Below are 23,495 nucleotides of genomic sequence, written 5' to 3'. Positions count from 1 at the left end.
CATAATAGTTGCTGAATGCATGTCTGTTGAGGTCAAATGTAAGGAATCTTACAACACCAGGCAATGCAGTGATGGGCGTTTTAGTTGTACATGTTGCACAAGGCACTACTGTGCTATGGCTATGCATTTATATAGATATGGCAGGAATTTGTCAGTGTCCTTGCTCTATTTGTGTGTTGTATTTTTGTAGGAATCTTACAACACCAGGTTATAGTCCAACAGTTTTATTTGAAAATCATAAGCTTTCGGAGCTTACCTCCTTCGTCAGGTGAGTGAGAGGTTCAGGACATTATTGTGACCTGGCTGTGTGTGTACAATGTTACTGAAGACACTATTGTATCCAGACTGGTTCTGTGTCGCGCGCACGCGCGCACACACACACACACACACACACACACACACACCTGTGGATGCTGGAAATACTCCGCAGGTCAGGTGCCATCTGTGGATCGAGAAACAGTGAACGTTTCAGGTCGATGTCCTTTGTCAGAACTGGAAAAAGTTTGAGATTTAACAGTTATTAAGCAAGCACAGAGCCAGAGAAAGTGGGGAGGGGAGGAAAGAACAAAAGGGGTGGTCTGTGATAGGGTGGAGGGCAGGAGTGATTAAAGGCCAAAAGGGATGATGGTGCAAGGCAAAGGGGAGAAGTAAAGGAACAAAACATGGGGCTAGAGGAGCTGTAAATGGCAACAGCAGAACCATTACCAGCACCTGCTGTCCGAAAAACTAGGAGCAGTGGTTATGAACTGAAGTTATTGAAATCAGTGTCGAGTTCGGAAGGTTGTAAAGTGCCTAATGAAAAGATGAGGCGCTGTTCCTCAAGCTTCCGTTGAGCTTCATTGGAACAGTATAAGAGGTGCAGGACAGAGAGGTCAGAGTGGGAGTGGGACGGAGAATTAAAATGGCAAGCGACCGGAAGCTCAGGGTCACGCTTGCAGACTGAACGGAGGTGTTCAGCAAAGCGATCACTCAACCTGCGTTTGGTCTCCCCAGTGTAGAGGAGACCACATCATGAGCAGTGAATATAGTATACTAACTTGAAAGAAGTACAAGTAAACCACTGTTTCACCTGGAAGGTGCATTTAGGGCCATGGACGGTGGGAAGGGAGGAGGTGAAAGGGCAGGTGTAGCATCTCCTGTGCTTGTACGAGAAGGTGCCGTGGGAAGGAGAGCAGGTGTTGGGAGTGATGGAAGAGTGGACCAGGGTGTCAGAGGGGAGGGGAAGATGTGTTTGGTGATGGCATTGCGCTGGAGGTGGCAGAAATGGCAGAGAATGATACGTTGAATGTGGAGGCTGGTGGGGTGGAAGGTGAGGACAATGGGGACCCTGTTATTGTTCTGGGAGGGTGGAGAAGAGGTGAGGGCAAAAGGGTGGGAAATGGGATGGACACGGTCGAGGGCCTTGTCAACTACAGTGGAGGGGAATCATGGGTTGAGGAAAAAGGAAGACTTATCGGAAGCACTGGTGTGGAAGGTGGCATCGTCGAAACAGATGCAACGGAGTTGGAGAAACTGAGAGAAGGGAATAGAATCCTTACAGGAAGCGGGGTGAGGGGAAGAGTAATCAAGGTAGCTGTGAGAGTTGGTGGGCTGATAGTGGATATTGGTTCACAGCCTATCCCCAGAAATGGAGATAGAGAAGTTGAGGAACGGAAGAGTTGGAGATGGACCATGTGAAGGCAAGGGAAGGGTGGAAATTAGAAGCAAAGTTGATGAAATTTTCCAGTTTGGGCCGAGAGTGGGAAGCGGCACCGATACAGTTATCAATATACCGGAAAAAGTGAGGGAGGGGGCCTGACTAGGCCTGGAACAAAGAATGTTCCATGTATCCCACAAAAAGGCAGGCATAGCTGGGACCCATACAGGTTACCATAGCGACATCTTTTATTTGGAGGAAATGAGTGGAGTCAAAGGAGAAGTTGTTCAATATAAGAACAAGTTCAGCCAGGTGGAGGAGGGTGATGGCGGCTGGGGGCTGGTTGGGCCTCCATTCAAGGAAGAAGCAGAGGGCCCGCAGGCCGTCCTGGTGGGGGATGGAGGTGTAGAGGGACTGGATGTCCACGGTGAAAAGGAGACAGTTAGGGGCGGGAAGCTGTTAAAAGTGGCAGCGGGTGTCAGAAGAGTCACGGATGTAGATTGGAAGATACTGGACAAGGGGAGAAAAAATAGAGTCACGATAGGAAGAAATAAGTTCCATGGGGCCAGAACAGGCTGAAACGATGGGTCTACCGAGGATTTTGGGAAGGAGGTAGAAATGAGATTGGGGGACACTGAGGATGGGGTTTGGGGGTGGGGCGGGGATCTCCAGAGGAGAAGAGGTCAGGGACGGCCTGGGAAACGATGGCTTGATGTTCGGTGGTGGGGTCATGGTCCCGGGGGAGGTAGGAGGAGGTGTCGGTGAGTTGGCGTTCAGCCTCTGCAAAGTACAAGTTTGTTCACCAAACAACAACAGCAGGTTAAACGACAATGTCAGGGTTGGACCTGAGAGAACGGACTTCTCTAAGTTCAGAGGGAGGTAGGTTAGCGTGAGTGTGTGAGTGAGAGGAGTAGAGAAATTGAGATGGCCCGATCTAACGCCGGCAGTTCCCAATGAAAAGATCGAGAGGGTAAGAGGCCAGAGGGAGGGGTCCAGGTGGAATGAGAATTCTGAAGACGGGGGCATTATAATATAGGCTGCCCTCTTGTATGTGTGTAAACTCAGTACAGTACTCAATATTGCACCCTGACTGACTTGAAGGATTCATCAATTCATACGTGTTTGGGTGAGGAAGCAGCTTTTTTCTTTGCACTGGCAGAGCTTTAGGTTAACTTGTGTTCCGCTACCCCTGTGTTTCCTGCAACTTTAAGAGCGCATGTACCTTTTAGTGCTAAAAGCTGTGACTGTTACCAGTATTTTTTTTTTAAATCTGGAAATTAAAGTCTAGTACTCTATCAGCAAAAAGTGACCGTGATGCTGTCGGATTGTCGTAAAAACCCAAATGGGTCTTTAATGTCCTTTTTAGGGAAGAAAACCTGCCGTCCTTAACCGGACTCACCACTGTGACTCCAGGCCCACACCAGTGTGGTTGACTATTAACTGCCCTCTCAAGTGGCCTAGCAAGCCACTCTGTTGTATCCACCACCTTCTCCGGGCAACTAGGGATGGGCAATAAATGCTGGCTTTGCCAGCGCACCCACACCCCGGGAATGAATAATAATAATGAAGTATTACTGGCTGGTTTTCTGGATGCTAGTTGTGGACGAAGTGGAGTCTGTGATATCAGGTAGGTTTAATCCCAATCTGGAAGTAATTTGCTGCCAGTGTCCAACTTGCAGCTATTTCCTTCTTTTGAGGCGCTTTTTAATTTTTAAAGAGAGCAAAGCCTTTCCTGATTAAAGATTTTATTTACTTCCTTTCTTTCCACCATCACCAGTCGCCCTCCAGCGTTTTGCCTCAATATGATCCTACCTGTGAAATTTGATATCGTGCAGTCCCTGTTCATTTCTGTATGGTCCCACTGTTCTGGAGTCCTGTGCGTCACCAGGTAATATTTTCTCTCCCGGTCTTCAGTTGCTGGCTTACCTGTGGACTCGTGCAGTTTCTATCCTGCTGCGGTCGGTTACGAAGTTGTCTTCGGGCAATGCAGCACGTTCTCTGCTGTTTTGTCCAGCTGGAATGAATTAGCCAAAGAACCAGCCATTCAGCAATTCTTTTAAAAGTAAAAAGACACGCACACATAACTTGTGAGCGTGAGATGGCCGGCGCGACAGGGGAAATTGATATTGGTTAGGCTTCAAAGAATTTTTTTTAAGTATAATAATTAACCACTTGCATTACAAGTTTGAGATGTATTTATATTTGAGTTGACTTGCTTTGAAAATTAAGTAATTTAATCAAGTTTCCCTTGATAATTGGGTTATTTCATTGCATTAAAAGTGCTGTATGAATGCAAATTGTTGCCATGATGGTTTGAATTTGTATTAAAAAAATTTTCAGGAGCATTACTGGGCTCATTTCCTGATTCGTTTCAGAACTGGACAGATTGAAGTCCCAGCTTGACATCGTAAGTCTGCTACACAGAATCGTGTTGGGTAACCCCTGTCGTTATGATGGAATTTGTGAAATTTGTTTTGTGTTCATTGGAAGTGATTATAGGTGCAGACATCTTATTACTGGGGCAAGTGATTTGTTGCAGCATCACATCCCATGAATTTCTGCACTTAACTTGCATAGCTTGAAATGCTGCAGTATCGCATCAAAAAGTGCATGCCACAGCTAAAATGCGATTTTGCTAAGTGCTAATAAATCACTTGCCCTTGTTGTTGCGCCTCCCCGGTTCTAGATGGCAGCCCTGGCTTCAAAAGCTCCTCCAGTTTGCACTACTTACAAAGCAGCATCAACCCGTTAGTCCATTTATATTGCAGAATTATCCGTACTCTGAAGTAGTTCTGCACACACGTTTCCTCAGGTATTCTGATTGTGACCAGCTTTTGCCACAAGGTGACTTTGGAACGTTTGCGGCAAGCGGAACGACACCTCAGTTGCTTTCATATTGCTGGTGGTGATCCTTTCCTGACATCTGGAGGAGAGAAGCAAAAACAAAAATGGCTTGTACAAGTGGGCCAAGGCCACAACCTGACAAATATCAGTCCGTTGCAACATTGCAGCCTCCAGAGGAGCCTCTGAATATCACCTAGATGGCAGCACCTCATTTATATTAGAGTATTGTTGCCCGAGTCAAGTCTGCTGTTAGTAACACAGTATAAAGGGGGCATTAAAAACACATTAGCATTTATTGTAAAGGTTGCATATCCGTAATTCCAAATAGTGCAGGTGGACAAGTAATCTTGCTTATTTCATGTTCATATATGGTTTTAGCACAGGAAAGCATGTGGTATTTAGTGAGGAAAGTGACGAGTTCAAGAAAAATCTAGTCATCTGGTAGACAATCCTTTTCTTGCCTCTATTCTCCCAACTTCTCTGTCTTAATCAGTGCTGCAATGGTCAATGGTCCTCTGAAGTTCCTTCTAAGATGCCAATGCAACATCCTATGAAATCTTTCTCATCCTTACATCTTCACTGTGTTGAAATCAAGAATCATGGCACTGTCTCCTACTCTGAGCTTGTTTTATCCCCAGGACCACCTGGAGCATTTTACCAGTTCCAGTCTTCCCTTCCTCCCAACATTGGCATCACCTAATCACCAGTTCCTGATTTCTCTCCTCTGTTGTACTCTTTCAGCCTTGCTCATGTAATGCATTATGGCCCAAAAAGTACTGTTTTGTGGCGTTGAACCCTGTTCAGCTTGAAGTCAGTCTCAACTGTTGGGATGTGAAGAGTCAGAGATAATCTGGAACGGTCTTTGTACTGTTTTGTCTGCATTCACAACACATGAACAGCAAGGAATGTGCAATATTTTTCCTATGGGTTAGAGTCCTATTAATTTGCTTAGGTCAACCATGACTGATGATGAAGGAACTGTAAAAGAATCCCTACTGTTAATTTCAGTTATAATGCTAGCTGCTGGGCTCCATGGTAGGAAAACTTGCACTAAAGCCATTGTTATGCAGTATGTCTCTGTGTGTGATAATTTATTGCCTCCAATTACTCGCACCATTGCCGTAGCCAGTGACACAGCTCAAAATGCTGTCTCCAGGCACAGTCCAAATTTGGAGTCAGAAGTTCTCTTGTAAAGTCCCCACCTATCTTTCCCTTTCCAATACTGCTGTGCTGTTCCAACATCTTATGTTGCTACTGTGTTTGTCATTGCTTGCATTTTGTTTTGTGTATTGTGTCCATATTTCTCCCCAGTGCATGGATGTACAACAATAACAACTACTTGCATTTATATAGCACCTTTAACGTAGTAAAACGTCTCAAGCCACTTCATAGGAGCGTTATCAAACAAAATTTGACACCAAGACACATAAGGAGGTATTAGGACAGGTGACCAAATGTTTTTTTTATTTATTCATGGGATGTGGGTGTTGCTGGCAAGCCCATCTGTAATTGCCCTTGAGAAGGTGGTGGTGAGCTGCCATCTTGAACTGCTGCAGTCCATGTGGTGAAGGTTCTCCCACAATGCTGTTAGGTAGGGAGTTCCAAGATTTTGACCCAGTGACGATGAAGGAATGGCGATATGTTTCCAAGTCCGGATGGTGTGTGACTTGGAGGGGAACGTGCAGGTGGTGGTGTTCCCATGCGCCTGCTGCCCTTGTCCTTCTAGGTGGTAGAGGTCACGGGTTTGGGAGGTGTTGTCGAAGAAGCCTCGGTGAGTTGCTGCAGTGCATCTTGTAGATGGTACATACTGCAGCCACTGTGCGCTGGTGGTGGAGGGATTGAATGTTTAAGGTGGTGGGTGGGGGTGCCAATCAAGCGGGCTGCTTTGTCCTGAATGGTGTTGAGCTTCTTGTGTTGTTGGAGCTGCACTCATCCAGGCAAGTGGAGAGTATTCCATCACATTCCTGACTTGTGCCTTCTAGATGGTAGAAAGGCTTTGGGGAGTCAGGGGGTGAGTCACTCGCTGCAGAATACCCAGCCTCTGACCTGCTCTTGTAGACACAGTATTTATGTGGCTGGTCCAGTTAAGTTTCTGGTCAATGGTGACCCCCCCCAGGATGTTGATGGTAGGAGATTCGGCGATGGTAATGTCATTGAATGTCATGGGGAGGTGGTTAGATTCTCTCGTTGGAGATGGTCATTGTGTGGCGTGAATGTTACTTGCCACTTATGAGCCCAAGCCTGGATGTTGTCCAGGTATTGCTGCATGTGGGCATAGACTGCTTCATTATCTGAGGGGTTGTGAATGGAACTGAACGCTGTGCAATCAGCGAACATCCCCACTTCTGACCTTATGATTGAGAGGAGGTCACTGATGAAGCAGCTGAAGATGGTTGGGCTTGGGCCACTGCCCTGAGGAACTCCTGCAGCAATGTCCTGAGGCTGAGATGATTGGCCTCCAACAACCACTACCATCTTCCTTTGCGCTAGATATGACTCCAGCCACTGGAGAGTTTTCCCCCTGATTCCCGTTGACTTCAATTTTACTAGGGTTCCTTGATGCCACACTAGGTCAAATGCTGCCTTGATGTGAAAGGCAGTCGCTCTTATCTCACCTGGAATTCAGCTTTTGTCCATATTTCGACCAAGGCTATAATGAGGTCTGGAGCCGAGTGGTCCTGGTGGAACCCAAACTGAGTATTGGTGAGTACGTGCCGCTTGATAGCACTGTCGACAACACCTTCCATCACTTCGCTGATGATTGGGGGTAGACTGATGTGGGGGCGATAATTGGCCGGATTGGATTTGTCCTACTTTTTGAGGACAGGGCATACCTCAGCAATTTTCCACATTGTCGGGTGGATGCCAGTGTTGTAGCTATACTGGAACAGCTTGGCTAGAGGTGCAGCTAGTTCTGGAGCACAAGTCTTCAGCACTACAGCCAGGATGTTGTCTGGGCCCATAGCCTTTGCTGTATCCAGTGCACTCAGCCATTTCTTGCTATCACGTGGAGTGAATCGAATTGGCTGAAGACTGGCTTCTATGATGGTGGGGATCTTGGGTGGGGGGAGGCTGCGATGGATCATCCACTCTGTACTTCTGGCTGAAGATGGTTGCGAATGCTTCAGCCTTGTCTTTTGCACTCACGTGCTGGGTTCTGCCATCATTGAGGACGGGGATGTTCACGGATCTTCCTCCTCCCGTTAGTTGTTTAATTGTCCACCACCATTCACGACTGGATGCGGCAGGACTGCAGAGCTTTGATCTGATCTGTTGGTTGTGGGATCGCTTAGCTCTGTCTATAGCGTGCTACTTCCGTTGTTTAGCATGCATGTAGTCCTGTGTTGTAGCTTCACCAGATTGGCATCTCATTTTTAGGTACGTCTGGTGCTGCTCCTGGCATGCTCTTCTACACTCTTCATTGAACCAGGGTTGATCCCCTGACTTGTTGATAATGGTAGAGTGAGGGATGCACCGGGCCATGAGGTTACATATTGTGGTGGAATACAATTCTGCTGCTGCTGATGGCCCAAGGCGCCTCATGGATACCCAGTTTTGAGCTGCTAGATCTGTTCCGAATCTATCCCATTTAGCATGGTGATAAGTGGCTCACAACTTGTTGGACGGTGTCCTATGTGAAGACAGGACTTCATCTCCACAAGGACTGTGCTCTTGGTCAAAGTTTTAAGAAGCATTTTAAAGGAGGAGAGGTGGAGAGATTTAGGGAGAGAATTTCAGATCTTAGAGCCTAGGCAGCTGAAGGCATGGCTGCCAATGGCGGAGCGATTAAAATCAGGGATGCCCAAGAGGCAAGAATTGGAGGAACACAGAGATCTCAGGTTGTAGGGCTGGAGGAGGTTACAGAGATAGGGAGGGGCGAGGCCATGGGGGAATATGAAAACAAGGATGAGAGAATTTTAAAATTGAGGGGTTCTCGGACCGGGAGCGTAGGTTAGCGAGCACAGGGGTGATGGGAGAACAGGACTTGGTGCGAGTTGGGATTCGGGTTGCAGAGTTTTGGTTGAGCTCACATTCATGGAGGGCGCAAGATGGGAGGCCAGCCAGGAGAGCATTGGAATAGTCGAGTCTAGAGGTAATAAAGGCATGAATGAGGATTTCAGCAGCAGATGAACTGAGGCGGGGCGGAGATGGCTGATGCTACGGAGGTGGAACTAGATGATCTTTGTGATGGAGCGGATATGTGGTCGGAAGCTCATCTCAAGCTCAAATGCAGTTACAACACCTCTGCCCAGGCTAGTGCTGTATTACTTGTATTGAAACGTCTAATACCTCATGCAGTTGATTACTTATGGAGTGCACTGATTGTTATGTAGGCTGGCGTGTTAGCTGTTTTGTGCTAGCAACATCCTGCAAACAGCTGTGAGATGAACAACCAGTTAATCTGTTGGTTGAGGGACAAATGTTGGCCAGGAACCAGGAGAACTCCCTACTCTTCAAACAAGGGCAATGATATTTAACAGCCACCAGAATAGGCAGAGAATGCCTCGATTTAATGTCTGATCCAAAGGATGGCGCCTCCGATAATGAAGCATTCTTGCTGCTGCGCTGGATTGTCTGCCTAGATTATTTACTCACCTTATGCATACATAGAACATACAGCACAGATACAGGCCATTCGGCCTAACTGGTCTATGCCGGTGTTTATGTTGCAGACGAGTCTCCTCCCAACCCTCTTCATCTAAATCTGTTAGCATAACCTTCTATTCCTTTTTCCTTCATGTGTTTATCTAGCTACCCCTTAAATGCATCTATGCAGTTCGCCTCAACTACTCCTTATGGTAGGGAGTTCCACATTCTAACCATTGTCTGGGTAAAGAAGTTACTCCTGAATTCCCTATTGGATTTCCTATGCGCTACCTACTTGGATCAACACGCTGCTGGTTTTAAGCTTTGCAAATAAACATTGCAGAATGTTCTTCATTTTTCACTCTTTCTCCCAAAAGTGAATTGTCTTTACAATGTAGGCGAATTAATTTCAAACAGCCTTGAAGCTAGGGGAGAAAATGATAGTGGAACTAATTGCCTTTAATTAAAAAACATTCCGTGCCATTTATTAGCTGAAATTGCTGCAGTGGTCTCAAGTTTCTACTTGATTGGGCCTATTTGAGGATTTGAGTCAGCATGTGGGTAAGAGATGATTTAAATTGGCAAGTAAAACAGGTCTGAATATTAGGAAGAAAGTTGGAAAGATGTGCACGAAATCATGAGATTGGGCATGGATGTGACACAACCCTTGTTCTTCCCCTTACCCATCACGCTGGTCGAATTGTTATGTATGCTACATATGATGAATGACCACTTCAGTATATTGCGAAGAGTGGCTGGCACCTGTGGAACGATATGCCAGCGCAGGTTGACATTTTCCAGAGAGGAAAATGTAAACAGTAAGGCAAACTGCAGTATAGCCTAAACAACAGATGGACTCTGATTTCGCCCCCCACTCTAATGCACAGTACATTAAATCAGTGGTTTTCAATGATTTTTGTATGAGTGACTCTTTGCAAATATTGATACGCCCTTTGTCCAGGTTTCCCAAAGAGGGTGCTAGCTGCTTAAAGGAAACCAGGACTCTCATTGGTATACAGCAACAGGAGTAATGTGCTAGAACAGTCACATTCTGTTGTAATGGATAATTTGGTTAGTAGTCCAATTAACCACTTGTCCTCGCCCAACATCTATGCGTGCACATTCAGTTGAGATCACTGAGTAGCAATCAGGATTGGGAACGCTGGCTACTTTTTCCCCCTTCCTTCCACCAGCCCAGCAGTGTTGTGGTTAATTTTAGTGCCTCTGCCGCCACACGGACTAGGATCAGTTAACTCTGTGTAATTTAGAGATCAAGCCCGGGACTGGGACTAAGCTAAACACTGGATAAACTTGATGCACCATCTAGGAGTCTCAAGTGATTTTTTTTTTCTCTCTAACAGAGTGGTATAATTATTCAAAAGTGTTTTATATACAGGATTTGAAATTTCTGCTGAATATAGACCTGGAGGTATCTAATCTGTAGGAGGGTGCATAAAAATACTATCTGTTTTGATCTTGTTGAAGTGAAAAAACAAACTAACAGTCGGGTGGATCGTTTCAGTCGCGGTCGTGTGATTAATAAAAACTGAATGTGGGTTTGGTGTAGAAGGAGCAGGGTGTTGCTGCTGAGTAAAAGATCAGAGTCTATGCAGTCTGCAGCTGAGATGTTTGATGTGTGGGCACTTCACCATCTGCTTTTCTTTTTTTTCCCTTTTAAGTAATGAGGCTGTCTCCATTCACCAAAATGCTGAAGATTAGTCATTTTCATGTTTTTAAATTCCCTTTTTTTTTGCCCCCCTCCTTTCTGCTGAGGACACTGACCTGTACCTTACCCAAATGGCTGTTTTATTATCTGTGAGCCTGGATGGGTACAGTACCTAGCAGTTATTGTACTAGACTAGCAACCCAGAAATTGAGTGTTCAAAATCCCCACCCCCACACCAACTAATGAAACTGAATTCAGTAAATCTGGTAATTTCTGAGCTAGCATCAGAAAAATAACAATAAAAGCTGCCAGATTATCATAAAAACTTAACTGGTTCACTAAACACCCTTACCTGGACTGCCCTACTTGTGACTCCAGTCCCACATTGACTTTAAATGTCCTCGGGGCAGGTAAATGGGCGATAAATATTGCCTTACTAATGTTGCCCACGTACCGAGAACAATTTTTTTTAGAAAAGGTGGCCGTTTGATAACGGATGGTTGGGGTGTTTTTTTCCAATTGTTTTTCTCTAATTGTATTTAGATTTTGGTCCCTGCAGACAAAACAGGTGGTATTCTGGTTTACAGTGACCTTTCTGTTTACATTGCGCAATCTGATCATTAGTGATTTTAGAGTTTGCTTTGTTTTAAAGCAGGCTTAAGGTGTAGCTAATGGCCACATTTGCATACTTTCACTGGGTAACGATTGAGAGTTGAGAACCTCTGCATCGAGGTTGAAGCTGATTTTAAAATAAAGAATTTCTCCCCTAATTCAGGGGTATTGAAACCAATTATAGTACCCCAGCTGCTGGCCTGATTACGGTCGGGTATCTTGCCAACCCCCTTAACCGCATGGCTCAGTACCATACTAATTAGTGCCGTTAGCCAGTGAGGTGTTAATAGATTCAGAAGCAATTTTATTTAAATCCTCTGTGGCAAATCAGTTGCTGACTTTTTAAGATTTTGGTCAGAAAAGGCGGCAGCTGATCACTTTGGAATACAAAAGAGAGGCTGTTGCTCTTGTTTTGCTTAGGGTAGATCATGAAATTTGTACAGCAGCAAATCATGTGACTCAGTTTGAAAGTGCCTCAAACTTCCAAATCTAGGGTACTGGTTAAAGCAACACCTGGTTCCAGTTAACAGAAATGCAAACAGTTACCTTTGTCTGAAAATGGCTTTGAGCTTCTGTTTTCTCTCCCCTCCACACCCCACCTCCAAGAATAAGTCAGTGGGTGAAGGAACCCAGTCAGTGCTGAGTTGGCTGATCTCAGTTGCTGCACTCGGCCTCTGCACCCCTCTACCAGAAAGGGGGAAAGAATAAGCCCACTAACCAGTGCTGGTATGGACCTTGGGGAGGACAGAATAGAGTTCACCTGTGCTTTCTGCCCTTTACTATAGCTAAGTGTTGTACTGACACTCCCCATCTATGCTCATGCATGAATGATGGGTACTGAAGGGTAACTTGCACCTTAAAACCCACAGCCCCATGTGAGTCAGCACCTCGAGGGTGAGACTAGAGAAGTTGGGGAGGGAGAGAGAACGAAATAACGCTAAGGTGAGAAGCCTGCAAGTTAGCCATTTTGATAAATATCTCATTTACTTCTGCAGCTTCCCAACCCTAAGCATGTGCTTTATTTTTCAGATTAAATTTTGTGGAACCGTGGGTCTTTGCTGAAAGATGTGTCTTACTCCTTTCCTTTAAACGCAGATTGTGAGTTCCAGATCCCACAACCATGACGAAGCGATCAGCAGAAATTGAAATAGAAATAGATGGCGAGGAGAAGCGGCATTGCACGGAGGAGAGGTACACTGGGAAATCTTCCTACAGACACCGCACTCTGTTACAACAGGCCTACTTGTTCTCAGTGCAATTGTTAGAATGTTTTAAGGATCCTTTTGATTTTGCTTAGTGATTTTTTTTTTTGTATGTGTTTTTTTGAAAGATCAAATTTTTTTTTTCAATGCATGGAGAGGGATTTCTTTTGCTAGGAAATGGGGAATTTTTCACAACAGGTATCAGCATCAAGACAGATGCAGAGTAAAGGTCCTTCTGCTATGTCCCAAACAATAAGCCCCAATCATTGCTCTATCATAGCCTCAGAGTTGTGCCTCCAATCGTATCGGGGACATTTCTGTGTTCAGCACCCACCTCTTGATTAAGATTGCCAGCTGAGTGTGACGTTTCGGGGGTGTTTTGTGCTGTGAAGTCTAACCATGAAAACTGGGTTTAAACTCCCGCACACCTTTTACTGGGGATCCTTCGTCATCAGTCTGATAAACTTCATGTGATTGCGTTCTTCTCTCCTCCCTCCTAAGAGGTTTGTTCCTTGTAGAGTTTTGTTTTAAACCCTCCAGTAATCTTTTCCAACATTTTGAGCACTTGGCTTGAATTCCCTTGAGTATAGAAAATTGAGGGGGCAATTGGAGCTTTCAGGACTGAGATCAATAGATTTTTGTTAGGTCAGGGAATCTAGGGATATGGAGCTAAGGTGGTTAAATGGAGTTAAAATACAGATCAGCCATGATCTAGTTAAATGGCAGAGCAGGCTCGAAGGGCTGAATGGCCTAGTCCCGTTCCTATGAACAGGAAGTGAGGGTTGAGAGCCGAAAGTGAGTTGTTGGAGTAAACATCTGAATATTTTTCCTTCTATTACATGGAATACACGCAACACAAAGTTTTTAAAAAAATCCAATCTCAGGTGTTCACACATTGTTCATTTATACAACTGTTCCAATTGCAGACCAGAATGACTGCTTTTATTTTTATTAAACTTTATTATCCTTTATTTGCTTTTCAGCATTGCAGAGCAGACTGCCATCACCACAGCAGAGTTTGTGAGCCAGTCCATTGACATCAATGAACCTGTTGGAAACCTCAAGAAACTGTTAGAGCCACGCCTTCAGTGTTCTTTGGAAGCACACGAGATTTGTCTCCAAGATATCCTGGTAAAGAATGAAATAGTTGGTGAAAGATTGTCGGGGTAGCGTAACAATTTGGAGCATGCATGCTGTGGCAATGGCCGAAATGGCTGTCCAATTCCCTACACTGCTGTGCTCCTAGTTCAAGCTTTGTGTGTGCTAAATGTTTGTATATTCCTAAGCAGGTGCCAGCTACTTGAAGTCAGATGGAGAGTTATTCTTAATATGCTCTAGCCATCTTGATTCAAAGGGCTGCAGATAGAGGCTGAGAGCCACTTGCTCATCCCCTTGGCTGCAGCTGGCACACAAGCCAGAAAGACCAGGAGAAAAATTGAAGATGTCTAGTTTTAAATAAAATGTCAAGTGTGGGAAATGTTACAGACTTGATTCGTACAGAAATCTGCTGCTCAAATCCTATCCCCTACTAAGTCCTAAATTCCAAACACCCCATCCTACTGACTTCCACTGGCTCTTCTCTTCCCAGCAGCACTTTTTCAGAATCATCCTCCTCCCCTTCAGGTCCCTCTATCCTCTTCCAAACCTCCGCCCCAGGATGTACTCTTAAAACTGATTTACAGTGAAAGAAAGAACTTGCATGTATAAAGCGCTTTTCATGACCTCAGGACGTCTCAAAGTGCTTTACAGCCAATGAAGTACTCATTTGAAATGTAGTCACTCTTGTAACGTAGGAAACGTGGCAGCCAATTTGCTCATCGAAAGGTTCCACAAACAGAGATGTGATAATGGCCAGGCAATCTGTTTTTAGGTGTTGGTTAAGGGATAAGTATTATCCAGGACACCAGAGGGAACTCCTCTGCTCTTCAAAATAGTGCCATGGGATCTTTTATGTCCACCTGAGAGGAGTATCAGAGTCAGAGACTTCAGCCTTCACGTTCTCTGCACCCTGGAATTCTCTGCCTAAATCCCTCCGTCTTGGTGTTTCTTTGTGCAGCTTCAGCAGCCTCCTCAAAACTTGCCTCTGACTGTGTTATGTTGTCTCCCTTAAATTCTCTCTCATTTCCTGCTAGAGTCCTCCAGTCCCCATCTTAGCACCTTTTGTTGCTTGAAAGATGCTATATATAAGTGCGGGTTGATCATTGAGTGCATTCATTCATTTAAGCATGGTGTGCACATTAAGGAATATCAGCTATTGCTTGGTCTTTTTTTGAAAAAAAAATACCATTTTTAAAAGCAAACACAATCTGATTTAAATAGAACCCCATCTTCCATTTTATTTTTGATCAAGATAAGGCCCATATGCTTGGGGACCATTAACTGCAAAATTGCTTGGCTATATCGATGGGCAGGAAAGAAAGGGTTAGGGTTAATGGTTGTCGTTCTGATTGGAGGGGGAGTGGAAATGGTATTCCCCAGGGGTTACTGAAGAGAAGGTTGAGCGGAGATTTAATTGAGGTTTTTAAAGTTATGGTGAGATTAGATAAAGTGAATAGTGAAAGACTGTTTTCTCTGGTCAATGATAAGGAATCATCAATTTAAAATTGTCAGTGAGGAGAGGTTTTAAGAGAAATTTTGCACAAGAGCATAGAGTGCTTTACCATAGGGAGTGGTTGAGGCAAAGACCATTGCACCTTTTAAGGAAAAGTGAATAAATGTTTGAAGCAGAGGAAGATAAAGCGTTATGAGGAGAGAGAGCAAGGCAGTGAGACTAGTATTAGATTGCTCTAGCAAAGAGCCAGCACGGACACAGCGGGCCAAATGGCCGCCTTCAGTGCAGTAAACTTACATGGTTCTAATATGTTTTAGTAAGTCTCAAAGTAAGCTTCCTTCACTAAGCTTGTCTAATTGTTTCTGGGAGGATATAGGAGCAAAGGTAACAGCAGGTTGTTTTATTTCTGAATACTTATTTCAAGAAGCTTAATCTCTCCTTTCCAGCGGAGAGTAAGTACTCCAGGAGCAATTGTTTTTGAGCTGTGGACAGTTAGCTCTCTGGATTTTCTTCAATACCAACTCTAACTTATCCAATTTGTCCTACTACAGTAGATTCCATCTAATGAATTAGACTTAGAATAACCTTTGTATCTAATAACATTTCTTGTTTTGTCTGTCTTCTGTTTTAGCTGGATCCTAACCGCAGTTTGTTTGACCAGGGAGTGAAAACTGATGGCACTGTTCAACTCAGTGTGGAAGTCATTTCCAGACAAGGTAAGCTTGGTCTAAATCTTAGAACAGCTTGTCCTCACATTGCATGCTGTGTTCAAGGCCTAAGAACAGACATATTTTTCCTATTTAGGAAGCATGACCTAACCAGGCTGATTATAAGGAGCCTAATCAGAAATTTATTGGCATGTTCCCAGATTGTGTTTTCCTTTTATTTTTTTTTCTCTCTGCCTCCTCATCACCCTCCCCCTCTAGCAATCAGGACCATAACTGAACCTGAATGTAACCGCATGAGGAGCGTGATCAGAATCGCATCACAACCTGCCTTTATATCATGTAAATGGGGTACTGGTGCTGCTGCTGGCAACAGCACCAACTAAACTTGCTGGGTTTGCTAAGGCTGGCTGCCAGGAAGACCCAGTTTTTTTTAAAAAAAAACAGGCGCCGCTAACACAGATGTAAAAGCAGCTTTCCAGTATTCCCAGACTTTCCCTGCAGGCTATGAATTTGTTTTCCAGTCACCATTTATTTATTCTCCCACTGCCTAGCCCAGGAGTGTTGAGGCAATAGTAATGTCCCTACAGAAGCCCCTGGTCAGATCAGTTAGCTTGACCTAAACTAGGAACTGAGCCTGAAGCTTTCCTGAGTTGAAGCTACTGTTCACTTAGGTTTGGCTGTTATTTGTTTGCCTATCTTGTTGGGGAGAGATTTACAATTGGATACGTGTCTTGTCTGATAACTTTTGTTTAAGCGTCGTTACTTTTAGCAGGAGTGGAACCGAAGTTGAACATCCTAGAGATTGTTAAGCCGGTTGAAACAGTGGAGGTGGTAATCGACCCCGATGCCACGCATCAGGCAGTTACAGAGGCCCAGCTTGTGGAGGAAGCACAAGTGATAACATTGGACGGCTCGAAGCAGCTGACAGCAATACCAGACGAGACATCCGAGCAAGTGACGCGATGGGCTGCAGCCCTCGAGGGTTATCGGAAAGAACAGGAGCATCTCGGAATACCGTACGGTATGGAACTGACTTCCTGTGAGATATATAAGTGGGCTGTGTTTTTCCTTCGAATTGTGTGCGGGTCAAGGTGAGGGACATTGGTTGGTGGCATCCAGTGTCCAACTCAAGCACTTGCAGATCAGATACATGCACAGTAAAGCTCCCTTTACTCTGCCCCAACAATGTACCTCAGCCCTATCCTCATAAAAGCACCTCCTAATGTGCTAGCTCAGTAATTTTCCATTTCCAACGCCAGATGGCTTCTCTGAATGAGATTGCCAATTGTGACAATTTGGAGATAGATTCATGCTGTGGTGCAAGCCTGAAACTGTCAACACTCATTTAAAGCAGGACCTTACAACTAGCCAGCGTTGTCTTTTATTTTCACTTTGATTTGTTCTTGGCAATGTTCATTGTTCAAAAAGCTATTACTAACTGACTATGAATGTTTTGCAAGAAGCATCTAGTAAGTCAACTGATTTCTAGAGTTATCTTTAATCACCATTATGACATTTTTCTTTTAGATTTTTCTTCCTGTCCTCCTCCCTTCCTTCCTCTCTTCTCCCCAACCCCTGCCCCCCCCCCTTAAAATTCATGGTGTTTCCGTACAAGGGAATGGTTTGAAATCTGTTATTTTGCCACAGCCTCAGGTGGTGAGTGATGAACAAAAGGACTAACTGACTCCCAATTTTAACCTTTCGCTGTGATAAAGCTTTCGCTGTAGTAACCAAGGGCTCTTTTGCTTGCTAGTGTATCCTGACAGCATGGTTGAGGTCAGCAGCTCAGTGTCTGGGAAGTATAGCACAAACCATATCCTGCCACTCTGGCACAGTGCATTAGTGTTCAAAGGTGCTATGCTGTTTGACTGAAGCATTATGTTGAAATATTGTTCTCCTCCAAGTTGTTTACTGAGTTGACTGATCTTAACCAGGGTAAAGATGCTTCAGTCGGTCTCATTGCCCCTGGTTAGGACCAGAAAATAACCAAGGGGTCTCACTTTAATTCGCTAGCCAGCAAATGCAGCTGGAAATGCATTTGAAAATAGGATCGAGCTCTGCTATACTGCCTCTTATAGTCGAATAGCCTGTTGGCACTGGTAGCTGAGGCTCACAAATAATGGACGTTTGAGTGCAGTACCAAAGGATGACTGACACCCAGGGAGCCATACACCAGCGAGGAGTCAGCCCCTTGGCAGGGGAAGAAAGAGGGGAATAAAAGCCCATAATATCTATTTAGAAAATACTTGCTTCGTCTACTTCTCTTTCAGAAAGTCCTGTAGGGACCTTAGCAATTTATTTCCAGAGTGACTTACCGTGATCAGCTGCCTGTTCTGGAGGTCTGTAACATGATCTAACTCTCCAAGTGTCACAGGGCCCATGCCTGGTCTGTAAGAGTGGAAATTTAGCCAGTGAACCCAGTTTTGTCTCCAGTCTCTGACCACAAACATAGGTAGAGCTAGGGAAATAATGTCACAAGATGTTAAGTCCACTCCAGAACACTAGCTTGACACCAAAAATATTGACTTTCCCAAGACTTGGTAAATGACTTGCTGTCCTCAGGCTCTGAGTTCCTTTTGAAATGGAGTGTCGTGACAGTTACATCAGTTAGCTCGAAAGGCACTGCAGTAAAGTTAAAAATGCTTTGTTGGATTTTTTTTTTTTTTCTTCCCATGTCACATTTTAATTATTGACCCAGTGTAGTGTTGGATTCTTTCTGAAGCCAAAGATGCTGAGATGTCTCTTTGGGCAGGATGTCACTTGTATGGGGAGGAAACCCTTTCCACATTTGTCTGCAGTTGGGGCAAAGACCAGTTCTGTCACTCTGACTGGAGTGCGGAATACATGTGGTGTTACTATTATAACCTTCCTTTGTTTTCGTCGAAAATATTTCTACTGGTTGCAGAGAGATCCTTTGTTCCTCTCAACAAAGCCAACTCCTTGTGACCACTGAAGTTGATGTTTCTTTCTGGCTGATTTAAGAATTGCATCTTTTCTCTCCCCTGGTGTGTGTAGAGCTTCATCTGAGCTCTTCTGTTCTCTGCTCTGCCTCAGCCCTCCCCAGCAAGCCTGTCAACAATTATATCTTCAAAATCTCTACAGTTCACACCAGTGTTGGCCTACCCCTAGCTGTGTTAAATTTGCAGAGCTTGTGTACAAAACTCTCAAAAGCTGTGCATTTAAATAGAATCTATTCACAGAACATTTTTTTTAAATTCTTTGCGTGGGTTTCATCTGGTTGTGTGTCTTTATTTTCCCCCTTTTAGATCCAATTCAGTGGTCAGTGGACCAGGTGTTGCATTGGGCCGTGTGGGTAATGAAGGAGTTTGCCATGATCGACGTGGATGTGAAGGATCTGAGTATTTTGGGAAAAGACCTGTGTTCCCTCAGCCAGGAGGAATTCCTGCAGAGAGTACCAAAAGGAGAAATTCTGTGGAGCCACTTGGAATTGCTGAGGAAGTGTGAGTGAATCTTAATGTACTGAGTCTTGTCGGCTGGCTGAAAATTAGAATTTTGATCATTGAACTTTCTTTCAAAGATAGTCAGATTGTGTCACCGGTAATCAAACGGATGCAGGCACCAAGTTAACTGTACCTGTCCTGCTTTTAGCCACTATCACGGTTTCTCCACTGGAGCTGGAGCGCTCCATGCAGTAGCCCACACTGCATTTTTTGGACTGGCTGTTCTGTGTGGGTGGCCACACAGCTAATACTGTCCTTGCCAGATGCATGCAATATATATATTTTTTTTTAAATTCACTCTTGGGATATGGGCATCGTTGCCAAGACCAGCATTTACTGCCCACCCCTAATTGCCCTTGAGAAGGTGATGGTGAGCCGTCACCTTGAACCGCTGCAGTCCATGTGGTGAAGGTACTCCCACAGTGCTGTTAGGTAGGGAGTTCCAGGATTTTGACCCAGGAACGGCGATATAACAAATAAGTGTGTGTGTCTCCCTCTCCCGTGACCCCTGACTTTTCACTTCCAGTAACCCACCCCCCCACACACCCATATTGGGGGTGTTGACCCTAATTCTAGCATCCCAGTTGCCCCTGCTGAGCACCTAACTAGGCTTGGTTGAAGCTAACAGTTTCACTGGTCAGATAAAATATTTTGAATAAAATACATACAAATTAAGAGCAGGAGTAGGCCATTTGATAAGATCATGGCTGATCTGATTGTGACCTCAACCCTACTTTCCAGTCTACCTACTATAACCTTTGACTCCCTTGTTAATCAGGAATCTATCTAGCTCAGCCTTTAAAAATATTCATTGACTCTGACTCCACTGCTTTCCGGGGAAGGGAGTTCCACAAATCCACGACCCTCTGAGAGAAAAAAATTCTCCTCATCTCCGTCTTAAATGGGAGACCCCTTATTTTTAAACTGTGTCCCTGAGTTCTAGTCTCTCCCACAAGGGGAAACATCCCCTCAGCATCTACCCCTTGTAGTCCCCTCAGTATCTTATGTCTTAATAAGATCACCTCTCATTCTTCTAAACTCCAATGTATACAGGCCCAACTTGTCCAACCTTGCCTCATAAGATAACACCCTCATGCCAGGAATCAGTCGAGTGAACCTTCTCTGAACCGCGTCTAAAGCAATTATGTCCTTTCTTAAATAAGGAGACCAAAACTGCACACTGTATTCTAGATGTGGTCTCACCAATGCCCTGTAGCAAAACATCTCTACTTTTATATTATGTTGTACCCATGATAGAATTTAATTTTGTATTTGAGTTGAGCTGACCTTTCTATAGAATAGGATTGAGCTTTTGGTAAATGAATTAATGAAGCCTGTTCTTGTCCTACAGATGTGTTGGCAAGCCAGGAGCACACAGGTGAAATAGCAACTGTTACCATTGACCAACGTGAGTACTTGACTCAAAATACATCTTTCTACATTAGCATGAGAATATATGTTCTTTGTTTTCATCTTGTAACTAATGTTTACCCTCCCCCTGCTCATTTCACCAATAAACATCCATGTTTTACAATGGTTCCATATTGATTTTCACAGGCTTTCAACTACTATCAGCCGTGTTAATGACTCTCTGAGTAAGGCTTTTAGTTTTGCTGAGTTATTGTTGGGCAAGTGATTTGTTATTATCTGGGTCACAGTTTAAGTCTATATTGTGTTTTTATTATAACAGAATTTCTGAGTGTTTTGAGAGCTACATTTTGCATTTTCACCCTTTTTATAATTAGGCCCACGGTTATATGATGACCGAGACAAATTTGTGTTTTATGTTACATGTGATTATGGGATTTCTGTCGTCCATCTCCGCCCCTGCCTCAGATCATCTGCTGCTGAAACCCTCATCCATACCTTTGTTACCTCTAGACTTGACTATTTCAATGCTCTCCTGGCCAGCCTCCCATCTTCCACCCTCCATAAACGTGAGCTCATCCAAAACTCTGCTGCCTATATCCTGAGAACATAAGAAATAGGAGCAGGAGTAGGCCATAAGGCCTCTCAAGCCTGCTCCGCCATTCAATAAGATCATGGCTGATCTTCGACCTCAACTCCACTTTCGCACCCTATCCCCATATCCCTTGATTCCATTAGTGTCCAAAAATCTATCGCTCTCAATCGTGAATACACAACGACTGAGCATCCACAGCCCTCAGGTAGAGAATTCCAAAGATTCACAACCCTCTGAGTGAATACATTTTTCCTCATCTCGGTCCTAAATAGCCGACCCCTTATCTTGAGACTATGCCCCCCCTAGTTCTAGACACTTCACGGGAAACAGCCTCTCAGCCCTGTCAAGCCCTCTAAGAATTTTATACGTTTCAATGAGATCAGCTCTCATTCTTCTAAACTCTAGAGAATATAGGCCCACTCTACGCAATCTCTCCTAAAAGGATAACCCTCTCATCCCAGGAATCAATCTAGTAAACCTTTGTTGCACCTTGCTTTACTTAGTGGTTGTTTTGAGGTGGTTATTCACACCCACTCAGAGTGGAGACTGTCTTAGACTAGTTTCACACTGAACTCTTAGAGCCAACAGAGAGAGGAGTCTTTCATCCCATCATTCTGGGCTGGATTCAACCTGTTGCACTTGATTCAGTCTGCTGTTCATTGGCTGCAATGTAGTTGCAAAGGGCAGGTTTGTTTTAAAGCACAAACACGTTTCCTGCAGCATTGCTCGGGGTGATGTACTGTTTTATGATGACGGGAGTCGTTATAATATATATATTTATTTATATTTTTATTTATTTTTATATATATATATATATTCTGGGCTTGGGTATAGAGGGTATAATTTCAAAGTTTGCAGATGACATGAAACTCGGAAATGTAGTGAACAGTGTGGAGCATAGTGACAGATTTCAGGGGACATATAGACTGATGGAATGGGCAGACACATGGCAGATGAAATTTAATGCAGAGAAGTGTTAATTGATTCATTTTGGTAGGAAGAATGAGGAGAGGCAAAATGGTAGACTAAATGGTACAATTTTAAAGGGGGTGCAGGAACAGAGAGACCTGGGGGTGCAAATACACAAGTCTTTGAAGGTGGCAGGACAAGTTGAGAAGGCTGTTTTTAAAAAAGAAACTCATGGGATCCTGGACTTTATTAATAGAGGCATAGTGTACAAAAGCAAGGAAATTATGCTAAACCTTTATAAAACACTAGTTAGGCCTCAGCTGGAGTATTGTGTTCAATTCTGGGCACCACACTTTAGGAAGGATGTCAAGGCCTTAGAGAGGGTGCAGAAGAGATTTACTAGAATGGTGTCATAAGACCATAAGAGACAGGAGCAGGAGTAGGCCATTCGGCCCCTCGAGCCTGCTCCGCCATTTAATGAGATCATGGCTGATCTGATTTTTACCTCAATTCCACTCTCCTGCCCTTTCCCCATATCCTTTGTCTCCCTTGCTGATCAAAAATTTGTCTAACTCAGCCTTGAATGTATTCAATGACTCAGCCTCCAGAGCTTTTTGGGGTAAAGAATTCCAAAGATTCACGACCCTCTGGGAGAAGAAATTCCTCCTCATTTCCATCTTAAACGGGCGACCCCTTATTCTGAGATTATGCCCCCTAGTTTTACATTCCCCCGCGGCGGGGTAACATCCTCTCAGCATCTACCCTATCGAGTCCCCTCAGAATCTTGTATGTTTCAATAAGATCTCCTCTCATTCTTCCAAACTCCAATGAGTATAGATCCAACCTGTTCAATCTTTCCTCATAAGATAACCCTTCCGTACCTGGAATCAACCCAGTGAGCCTTCTCTGAACTGCCTCCAGTGCAAGTATGTCCTTCCTTTAAATAAGGGCATCAGAACTGTACACAGTACTCCAGGTGTGGCCTCACCAGCACCCTGTACAGTTGTAGCATGACTTCCCTGCTTCTATACTCCATCCCCCTAGAAATAAAGGCCAACATTCCGTTTGCCTTCCAGATGACCTGCTGCACCTGTATGTTGACTTTTTGTGTTTCATGTACGAGGACACCCAGATCCCTCTGTAGCAGCATTTTGTAGTATTTCTCCATTCAAATAATAATTTGCTTTTTTATTTTTCCTCCCAAAGTGGATGACTTAACGTTTCCCACATTATATTCCATCTGCCAAATTTTTGCCCATTTGCTTAACCTGCCAATATCCCTTTGCAGACACTTTGTGTCCTCATCGCCACTTGCTTTTCCACCTATCTTTGTATCATCAGCAAATTTGGCCACAAGACACTCTGTTCCTTCATCCAAGTATTGATATATATTGTA

At 44.3% G+C, this 23,495-nt stretch overlaps 1 protein-coding gene across 3 annotated transcripts in view; it reads left to right on the top strand.

The window, feature by feature from the left end:
• Nucleotides 1–23,495, top strand: part of gabpa (GA binding protein transcription factor subunit alpha) — a 53,566-nt gene that overhangs the window by 10,849 nt on the left and 19,222 nt on the right. Inside the window, exons 2-7 of one of the 3 annotated variants that reach the window (XM_067993357.1) lie at nt 12,441–12,536; nt 13,531–13,678; nt 15,730–15,814; nt 16,539–16,787; nt 19,033–19,227; nt 20,579–20,635. In XM_067993357.1, the coding sequence (XP_067849458.1) occupies nt 12,466–12,536; nt 13,531–13,678; nt 15,730–15,814; nt 16,539–16,787; nt 19,033–19,227; nt 20,579–20,635 (805 nt within the window). In that variant the 5' untranslated portion in view covers nt 12,441–12,465. Of the gene's footprint in view, nt 1–12,422; nt 12,537–13,530; nt 13,679–15,729; nt 15,815–16,535; nt 16,788–19,032; nt 19,228–20,578; nt 20,636–23,495 lie in introns of those variants that run through there. The other 2 variants (XM_067993355.1, XM_067993356.1) reach the window with 2 other exon arrangements.

The sequence above is a fragment of the Heptranchias perlo genome, chromosome 11 (assembly GCF_035084215.1).
Source record: "Heptranchias perlo isolate sHepPer1 chromosome 11, sHepPer1.hap1, whole genome shotgun sequence".
Taxonomy (NCBI): Eukaryota; Metazoa; Chordata; class Chondrichthyes; order Hexanchiformes; family Hexanchidae; genus Heptranchias; species Heptranchias perlo.
Note: the sequence above shows the minus strand (reverse complement) of the source record. Positions and strands in the feature narration are given on the sequence as shown.